Source organism: Bradysia coprophila, unplaced genomic scaffold (assembly GCF_014529535.1).
Source record: "Bradysia coprophila strain Holo2 unplaced genomic scaffold, BU_Bcop_v1 contig_151, whole genome shotgun sequence".
Lineage (NCBI taxonomy): Eukaryota > Metazoa > Arthropoda > Insecta > Diptera > Sciaridae > Bradysia > Bradysia coprophila.
In genome coordinates this window covers 8,996,229-9,006,814 of record NW_023503423.1, presented here as the reverse complement: position 1 = coordinate 9,006,814, position 10,586 = coordinate 8,996,229, and the positions used below count along the sequence as shown (strand labels likewise).

The 10,586-nt window shown below is 37.0% G+C and overlaps 2 protein-coding genes across 3 annotated transcripts in view; one reads left to right on the top strand and one right to left on the bottom strand.

Moving 5' to 3' along the window:
* Nucleotides 1–227: 227 nt before the first annotated feature.
* On the bottom strand, nucleotides 228–3,525 carry LOC119074893 (serine/threonine-protein phosphatase 4 catalytic subunit). Its single transcript, XM_037181239.1, has 4 exons — nucleotides 2,964–3,525; nucleotides 1,634–2,087; nucleotides 983–1,172; nucleotides 228–914 (listed from the first exon to the last, which is right to left on the bottom strand). The coding sequence occupies exons 1-4, from the start codon at nucleotides 3,111–3,113 to the stop codon at nucleotides 785–787; spliced, it is 924 nt and encodes a 307-aa protein (XP_037037134.1). The 5' UTR covers nucleotides 3,114–3,525; the 3' UTR covers nucleotides 228–784.
* A 1,413-nt stretch (nucleotides 3,526–4,938) lies between these two features.
* Nucleotides 4,939–10,586, top strand: part of LOC119074885 (flotillin-2) — a 148,560-nt gene continuing 142,912 nt past the window's right edge. The window contains exon 1 of one of the 2 annotated variants that reach the window (XM_037181227.1): nucleotides 4,939–5,765. In XM_037181227.1, the coding sequence (XP_037037122.1) occupies nucleotides 5,717–5,765 (49 nt within the window). In that variant the 5' untranslated portion in view covers nucleotides 4,939–5,716. The remainder of the gene's footprint in view (nucleotides 5,766–10,586) is intronic. The other variant, XM_037181226.1, reaches the window with a different exon arrangement.

Sequence of the window (10,586 nt, the reverse complement as noted above, 5' to 3'; positions counted from 1 at the left end):
CTCGATCTTTTAATGTATTGGGTATTCATCCTATTGTAGAGTGGTAGAACTTCGATAGACAGTACCTTCGTAACTTTATAACTGGATCTCAATTGGTCGAAAAGACTGGGCCTTATCATTGCAGGTGGAGCAACTTTTTTGGGGCATTACACATATTTCGATTGACTGCCCGATTAATTTTTCTCAACGACGACGACCAGATAATGAAGAACAAAAAAGACGGTCGCTTGTTTTCAGTTACTTGTTTACTTGTAATTCGAATAAAAAAAATTCTTCTAAAAAATCTTATTTAATTTTACGGTATATATGCTACTTTGTTGTCTGTTTATATATATATATACTTGTATACTGTTCCGACAGTCTGAAGCACTGACCCGGAAACACGAACCAAAAATTAAAAGAAAATCGAAAATCTCTTTACAAATTCTGTCATTTTATTTAGTTATTTTACTGTTGTGATTAATCTCTAACGATCTTCGGTCTATGTTCATAATTTCTAATGATTTTTTTCTTCTTAATTTATTTGGAAATAAAAAAAAAATTGGACTTTTCTTTCGGAATCACAAAGGGAAAGGAAAATTGTCTAAAAGAAAAGGTTGACCGGAACATCTAAATTCCATTATTAAATATAGTTATTCATAGTGTATGCATGGCAGCATGGTTGACTTAAAACTGTCGCTAAATGAAAATTGTCAATGAAAAACGGGGAAAGAAAGAAAAATTGTAAAAAAAAGAGGAAACCACAAAAAAAACGTAAACAGATCAAATTCATGCAAATGAAATTTTATAAGAAATAATCGGGTTGCGGTTTCTTTGACGGAATTCCTCGACTCTCTTGGGGTGCCGCTTCGAAAATGATAAAATTACGCTGCAGGTGATCGTTAAGTTCTAAAATTGCAGCAACATTGCCACATCTGCAAAAACAGAAACGGACACAAAACGTTAAAACTCGTCTTTCCTCTTCTTGTCTTGGTTCACTTACCGGTAGCAATAGTTTGGCGCCGACCACACCGTCAGTACAGTCTCATTAAAATGCCATTTGTAGCCTTCCATCACAAGCTGGTGAGCTCTACAAATCATGTCAATGTCGTTGGCAGCATTAAATTGGGCAACAACATCCGAGCCGAATAGATAACCAGCACCACGCGGTGATACGCCCCAGCCAACGGTATCTGCGAATTTAAAAACAACAGTTTTACTTAGGGCGGTTGTGAGAACTGGTTGGTGTTCGAAAAGTTCTAGCATCAATGGGTGTCTCTGTCCTTAACGTAATGTCGCAGCGTTTTATGAAAACGATGGAAGAAGACGCACTTAATTTAAGGAGATGCGTGTGAAAAGTATGTGTATCCGACGTATCCAGAATATACCGGGAAATTTTTAGAGAGATTTTCGGTAACAGGAAATCGTGTAGAACCAACCAGCAGGAAGTCTTTGGTTACCGGGAAATTCTGATTCGGAACCGAGAAGTTCACATAATTTGCATACGCGTAAGTAGACTCGACTAAAGTACTCTTGGAGTTTGAAAATTTGGCGGAATTAAAACGGTGAAGCACACAACCGCTGTGGTCGAACGTAAACGTTCACATTCGAATGTCTTAAAAGCAGCAACAACGAAAACAAATTCTCATCTTACCTTCTGGATCACTCCACAGTAAATCGCACATTGGCCCATCATGCGGTACTTCCTGTTTTCGATCGATCGACCGGATTTGATCTAAATACTGAATGGATGGACTGAGACCACCGTGAACGCAAAATATTTTGCCGTCAATAATAGCCGACAGGCTCAAGTAGTCGAAGATCTCTGTACAGTATCGCCATACAGCGGCCGAACCATACTTTCGCAGACATTCGTCGTAAAATCCGTACACCTGAGTGATTTGTCTGGACTCGTGATTGCCACGAATGAGTGTGATCCGGTCGGGATAGCGTACTTTCAACGCCAGAAGCAGCAGAAATGTTTCAACACTGTAGTAGCCTCGATCCACAAAGTCGCCCATGAACAAGTAATTCGTTTCCGGCACATCACCGCCCACTTTGAACAGTTCTTTGAGGTCGTAGAACTGACCGTGAATGTCACCGCATACCTGCGAGAAAGAAACATTTTTTTTATTTCAAAAAATGTTGGCATTTGCTCGACCGAGACGTTGAATGTTCGGCATAAAATGCTTTTGTTTTCGGGCCTTTTCGAATTGTTTTGATTAAACTTGAGAAAGCTGTGCAATTTTTGATGATTGAAATGAATCAATCGACCGAAATGCGTAGCTTTCGCAAGTGTGATATTTCAAAACAATTCGAAAAGGCCCGAAAACAAAAGTGCATTTTATGTCGAACTCGGGTCGTGTCGACAGTAAGTTGTTTATATAAATGAAAAATGCTAAAATCTAACACGAATGACAAGACTAAGTGGACCTGATCACACAAACCGACTTCACTGGTTTATCTGAAAGCTAACCCGAAAATTGTGAAATCATGCAATTTCACAAAATCTGTTTAACGAGTACTTTATCACGAAAAAACGTTTGTACAGCAATTGTCGCCTTTTCCATAAATTTGTAAACGTTTTATGTCAACAAAAAAATGTAAATTATTGGAGAAAACGATAGAGACAGCTAAAAGACACAGGGGTGTAACTTAGAACAATTTTTATTGTCGCTGCTTAGAACATTTTTGATTTTTGTACCAGCCCTGTTTGAATGTCGTTCAAAAACATCGAATCGTTTTTTAATTTTCTGAATGTTATAGTTTTCGGCAACAACGATTTTCTGTTACAGTAACTTTTAATTGTCTTCGGCAATTGCCTAACATCGATGGTATTTTACGACAATTTTTATGGTAAAGTGGTACACCCCGTGCTACAAGAATATGTTCGTGTTGACAAAAGCGGTCTCCCATGCAATGATAACAAAAACACCGGTGAATCATTTTGCTGCAATTATTTATAAATAAATTTCAAAACATACCGTCACAGGCGAGTCCACTTTTTGTACATTTCCTTCTTCCACTAAGATTTCTCGTGCTCGTGCACACAGCATCTTCACTTCATTCTCTTTGATAATCTCACATTGTTTCAATTGTTCTATTTGCCGATCTAAGTTACTGTGGTCAGTCATTTTTCCGATCTTTGTATATTATGTTTGCAGTAAATGATTATTCCAAGAACAGCGAAAACGAAACAATTTGTGATTCAACACCGCGCGCGAGTTGTATATTATTTATTGTGTCACATAAATTGGTTCACCCAAACACAGAACGACAGAAGGTAAGAAAAACTCCAAATCGGATTACACACACAATACGCTTATTTGAATTTCAGCAGAAATGTTTTTGTTGTGATGATTGTATGAATTTGTGAACGCTTTTCTCGGTTGATTTGCTGGTTTTGTATAGCGAAAATTCAACTAATTTCACAAAATGCTCGTTTCACAAATCCATACTATACTGCCATTTTGCTGTATTGGTGTGAAACCGCGGGTAAAACATTTGTTACCCAATCGATTTATTGTTATGATTCAGCACAAATGTCCCAGCCAAAATATACTGTTGCTATGCTATGCACAAGCTCAAAATCTGGATGAAACATTCCGAAAAACAAAAATTCTGATTTAGATGGTGACCAATGTAAGGTTGAACCGAACCGAGAGAAATGATCACCGCCCGACAGAATTACACTTTGTTCTGTTCGAATCCGTTGAGTCGAAAATTAATTATTTTGTTTGTTAATATTTGCGAGGAACCAATCTACACAAGCCAAATTCCAATGAAAGTAAATGGATACTTATCTATACTTTCATTACCAAATTCTACACATAAAATTTGGCATTTGTCATGTTGTATGAAAAATACTCACATAAATATGCGTAAATGTACCTGTGGGGCGGATGCAACGCCATCTGTTATCAATTCTCTGCCAAAACTCAATACTAAACAACGGAACGTCAACAGATGTTAATTTCTATTAAAAAATTAGACGGACTACGAAATCATAGATACAATATTTCACAGTTCATGTGCTATCGAACGTCTGTTCGTTCGAAGATTTCTGTAATTTTACGGAATAGGATCACCAAACATAAATTACTTTGACCTAATATCGCCAACAGTGACAATACGATTTCTCAACATTGTATCCATAAGTGTCCCGCTCAGAATTAGAATTTTGTATGGATCAATAGATGAACAAATGAACTGAAAAGTGAATTTCAACTCACTCTGATTATGAGAATATCGTGAATTGGACTGAAAGCTGAGTACAGTACCTGTTTAGTTAGCTCTTGTTTTTGTCAATTTTTATTTTGAATTTTCAACAGAATGTCATTATAAGCAAGGCTGTATACTTTGGGGAGGTCACGCAGATGCAGATACACGGGTTACACACCACGTTTCATACAAAAAATTCACCACGCCATACAAATTCAATTTTGGTGAATTTGTTTGCATGGAAAAGGTGTGTTCCCGCGTATCTAATAAAATTTCGATCTGCGTGACCTCCCCAAAGTATACAGCCTTGATTATAAGGGCGGAACTAGATTGCGGAATTAGTTAAAGTCTTGACACCTCTGTGTTGTTGACGAATGCAGTAGTAGTAAAATTTGCTGGTGACACCAGAAGACTTCGTTGAAATGTTTAGTTATTTTATTGCTGTCACTCGCCTTTTTGAGTGCAATTATTCCTTAATAACAATGAAAACTGTTCGTTCTTTCCATTGTTATAGCGGAAAGGGTGACTAAACGGATTTAAATGCGTTTCGTGTTTTTTTTCCTCATAATTTCGACCAAAATGAGGTCGTGAGTTCTCTCAATTTCCTTTTGTTTCGACGTTTGACAAATCTTGTAAGGCGCTCTCTCAAAACATTTTATTGGGATTCACAACTTTTAAATACTGGGACTTTCTCACTCTACACGTGAATGTCAAACATTTTTTTGTAGTGTTGCATCATACAGTGAAATACACTCGCGAGTATACCGACACATTTGCGTATGGTTTTATATGTGTGTTTTCATCATAAACACATTTGGCATTGATTATTGATAAGAATAGAACTATCGCATGTAAATGAAAAACTAAATCATCGGCAAAAGGTGTGGCATCAAATAGTTTTTGTTTTTGATTATTCGACAAGTGCTGTATGTTTTCCGGCAAAATTAGTGATAACCGACCATTTAGCGTTTGTTGACAGTGTATAACACCAATATAATAATTAAAATTTCGATCACATGCGCATGTCGCCGTAATTCGTCAATTTAGTACTAAAAATTCAATATGATCCCGCTTTTGGCATAAAATACACAAAAAAAATTCAGAATCCGAATACAGTGCGAGTGTTTAGAAAGTCATAGAACTTTGAATTAATTGAAAGAAAATTAAGTTAAATTCGAACTAAAAATAAATCGCAATTTTTCAACGGGCGTGTTTGTAAGTTTTTGTTTATTATAGTGCTTCGGCTAATTCAGGCTGGATTTATCGGGAAGAGGCTTTTTTTCGTGTGTATTTTCTTAGCGTCATCGCTAACATAAGTGTGTAAAATTTGTGTTTTCATTTTCCGTGTTCAAATATTTATTGCCAATCTAAATTTAGACGGTGAAGTGGTTCCTGATATCGAAACAATTTGTGTGTATCGCGTTTTTTTGGGTGCAAATTGTTCATAATTGTTTGGATATACAGAGAGACAGGCGAAGCGAATTTTGCAGAGGCAGAGTATTGGTAAACAGATACAATGGGAAATATACACACTGTCGGGCCAAACGAAGCCTTAATTGTTTCAGGTGAGTTAATTTTGATTTTACTAGTGAGAAACGACGGTAAACGGAAGTATAATCAGTGTAATTTCACTTCATTACCCCCCCCAAAAAAAACCCTCTCGCAAACGTCGATTACACTTTTCCATGTAACTTAATAAGTTTTCTAAATGACGTCATTACCAACCTCTTTTTGTTTATATTTATGTACTGTTTGTGTGCTGAAAAAAAAACGCAAGTTGAATGGTTCGATTTTTGCCCCATATATGCGATTAGAATGAAATGAAGAATTGGGCTACTGACTTTTGTGATTTCCGATAAATTTATCGTCCACAAATCATTCGATTGTAAACACGAAGATTGAGCACTTTATGCATTTTTACGAGTGTTTCTGTCGTATCTCTTTAAATTGCCGGTTTAATCACATTTTACACATTGATTGTAGGCCTGGCATATTGGGCCGACAACTTCGACCATCACATATCAAATGTACTTATGTTCTAAAACTTCAAAACTGAATATTATGACGTATGCCTTTACTAACACTTCAGGATTGTTATCATTTTAAAAGATTTTTACAATAGGAACATAATGCTTGTTGATATACGGTTTTTGAGTACACATTGATTGTGCGTTAGCTGAATCATTGCATGAAAATATTTTACACAAATTTTCTGAGTGTAAACGTTGTAGATTAGTCGCGTATAGCAAGGAAGCTCATGAGTAGTTAAGCATGGAACAATGGAAACTGCTCTCTCACTCTCCATCTGTATCTCCATTATTGTAGAGTAAATGGAGAGCAAATCGAGGAAAGGGCGGATTGAGTCCTATGAAAAATTTGGGCTATCGAATAATTTATAGACGGTGATGACAGTCTAGAGTTAGAATTCGGCAGGTATTTTACCTGGCCTTGTTGGACAAAAAATGTCTGATAATATTTAATGACAAGTTTCAAAGGGGCCACAAGAGTATATCGAAGAAATTTTTTGTTGCCTTGCGGCCAGGAAACGACTCATTACCGTCTGTTTCAAACCCCGTTTTTCCCATTTTGAGGTCGCAACACGACAAAATACCGTACTGTCTTGCTGGGACATTTTTTGTTTCCCACACGCCTCAACAAAACTGTCCCAGCAAGACAGTAATGGACCATTCTTGTGGTTTCTTCAGAACGCCGCCTCCGTTTTCTTCTCTGCCTTTTCTTTGGTGAGTCGAGGAATTCTTCGGTTTCACTTAAACAGCAACTTTTGAAGAAACGATGAGAAGAAAAGACGACTTTCTGATAAGCAGTGAGAAGTAACGACTACTTCAGCGAAAATTACCATAACCATTTCCTCAGAAAGTCGTCGTTTCTCAAAAAGTCATCATTACTTCCTGTCGTTTCTTCAGAATTAGCCGACACAAATGTTGTTTAAATGCCTGTGCAATGGAGCTAAGCACTTTGAACATAAATCATTATAGAATTCACTGAACTGCCCCCAACAGTTAAATGTTAAGAGCTCAGTCAAGTATATGAAGCTGGTTCAAATAATGGAGATTTTCAATCTATTCAAAGTCTCCTCTTTCGAGCTTCAAATCTATCGGCTCTTGCAGCTCGTGAGTACCTTTCGGGACACAAAACCATCGGCGAAAATGCAGAAAACTTACTACCTCGCACCAGAACGCCAGAGTCAACGTTTTCTCGGAGAGTTAAATTTCCAATGAAACATAAATTGGTGCAAGTGTCGTAACGTAAAGATATCTTCTCTTACCAAACGCCGAATAATTGCATCGACTAAATCATGAATTAGAATCGTTGTAAACGTTCTAAATTGAATAATGGTGACTTACTTTAACCAAATAACAACCAACCGTATTGCATAAAAGTCTGTCATTAAAACCTATCTATATCCCATACCTTACGCCTTGAACGCTTTGGTTGTAAACCAGTGGTTGGGGGGGATTTGCTTTCTGATAATGTCCGTCATTGCCACATATATCTGTGTACAATTTACCCTAAAGAACAATGTTTCCCTCTTCCGTTGCCACATACGTTAAGTAAATTGTTCCATAACACACGGGAGGGGTCACACATTCGAGTTGCACAACACATTCATCAAAGGCGATTGTGGAAATTACACGAAATTATTTTACTTTCGAAAGACAGTTTCAGTATTGCCTTTGCCTGCAAACTTATCCAGTGTGTTGCACTGAAAACTTAAGTAATGTGTACACAATACACCCCGCCTTATGATGCAGTGTTATCGTAAGAACTGTACGTAACAAAATAATAATAAAAAATTATGTTCCGATGTTTCATATTTATCGTTTTGCAGACAGACATAAATAAAAGGGTGGCTTATGGGTGAGGTCATTATTCCATGTGTTGTGTACACACACACACGGTTTGTGTTATACAATCGCGTTAAATGTACAGCCTATTTTATGGCATAGTGAAGGATACTATCTACTATTCAATGTGTATGGCAATGTGTATAGCTCTTGTATCACTATGTGCCCCACATATACACAATTTCGAACTTTTTTTTTTTCGTTCATGAACTAAAATGGCTCCACACTGACGAATCCTTTCTTTATTTTATTGCGTTAAATTTATGTTAACGCTACTATGACTGGTGGAGATGTTTTTAGTCTGGTTGAGTTGGGTTGAAAATTTCATTTTGATGCCCAGTTTGGGTGCTGTGTTTAAATTAGATTTAGCACATATAGGGACGGTCCACACAGTTGATTTGTATGGAAAAAATCGTAGGTGAAGGGAGGGTGGAGAGGTTTAAATCAGTTAAAAAAGTGTATGTCATTTAGTCCTGTAATCAAGCCTGTAATGCTCTTGGCATTAACTATTAAATAAAACCGCTCGGAAATAACAAGTGGTGTTGATAACAGATGGAGCAATACGTTGCGATATTACCTATGACACATTGACTAATAAATAGGGGTAGTGTGTCGAGTTCGGGACACTACAGTCCCTTACCATAGAATGTCGGAGTCGAGCAAGGAATCTGGTTGAGTTGGGTTGAAAATTTCATTTTGACGCCCTTTTGGGTGCTGTCGTAGGTGAAGGGAGGGTGGAGAGATGTAAAATCAATTAAACAAGTGTATGTCATTTAGTCCCCTACCATAGAATGTCTGAGTAGAGCAAGGAATAAGTGAAAATTTAAATTATTTTGTTCCAGTTTGATCGTTAGGAAAATCCTCCAGACAAACTTCTTTAATAATAATTCGTTGTGGGGACATCCATAAATCAAAATCTCGAAATGTTTGACTCCAGTTCACCCAATTGTTCACTAGTTCAAGTTTCAAGACGTCCTCATTTGATTTGGTGAAGATGTGGAAGGTGTATGATCCACGTCATCTTCCTACGCATTAAAAATACGACTTACACTGGACTAATAACGAGTGAATCTATTCTATCGAATTTCTATAGCAGCAAACAATTTGGGAATAGCGGGTGCGGTGTGAACGCCTCTTTTTTCGCTTTCATTTCATTGAAAATGTTTTCAACTTACGCCTTTACAGACCAGAAAAAAAATGTAAATCGAAAAATCTCAATATGAAATTCGTTACTCGTGTCGTATACATCCCATTTACATTTCCCATCCATATTCGGTCTACAATATGCAATATTTGTCTATAGTTAATTGCTTCTAATAATTTCACATTTAAATTTTACTCACTTTTCGTTTGGTATTTCGTTACCGGTTGTATCAACCTAGCAACCCCGAAAATTATGTGCATATCAAACAAAAAAAAAGGTTGGAAGCAAAAATCGATAGTACACTTTGAGTTAACGCATTGATGGACACAGTGGCGTCGAATTCGATCTGAAGCGTCAAGGATTCAATGCATTCGGTCCATTGTATTTGGAACATTTTAAGGAAAAGTTCTTAAAAATTGATGCGTCAGGAATTCAGTGCAATCCCCGTGAAATCGGTGGGACACTGTTCTGTAGCTACTTGAAGAGCTTCAACGATGTGTGCAGGCAATTTTATTTTCACCGGTTGACCTCCAGATCTTATAATTCGGAACCCAAATTTGAGAAAATCTTTCAATTCGTAAAGTGAGGTTCGAGCTTGTTTGCATAATTTGAAAATAAATTTCAGATTAGAGTGTACCCGGCTTTGCCGTGTCAAAAATATTCTCAAGCGTCAAATACTGAGAGTGAACAATTTTCGCTCGTTAGTCCAGGCTTTTCCTCCGCAGTCGTTACAGTCGTCGTTTAAGCTGCAGACGGTATATTCATTCACTGAAAGCTTTAATCCGCTTCCTCTATGAATCGTGTGAAACGTTTTCGTTAAGAATTCAATCTACTAAAATGTTTCTGTTTCAACTCTTAAGAGCTTAGATTTGTCTTCGTGAATCATAGCCCGAAAAAACCCAACCGACATCGACAGCCTAATTTTCCACAATTTATTGATTTTTAACGTAACAAAGAAAAATGTTTTGAACAAAATTAAAATGGGCTAATGTCACCCCGATTGTCAAGTAAAATGATGGAACGACCACATATCGAGCAGATTGACCTCAACAACTATCGCTATTGGAGATTACATCATATCCAATTTATTTTATGTCATTTGATTTGCTGTATGAAGAGTATATTGCTCTTCATCATCCACTGTTGCCACTCTTACCGAAGGACGAAGGACTATTGTAATTATTTCGTCCATCGTTGTCACTTCATTGTTTGCTTATGTTAAATGAATGCGTCTCTGTCTCGAGTGATCCATTACATAGTACCGGTCATGATGTCTCCAGAGCCATCAAATAAACCTTCGTAATTTGTAGTAATTTTCAAAATGGTCTGTTAAACAGATCCAGATTTAAACAGCAAAAATGAACTGTTTATCGTTC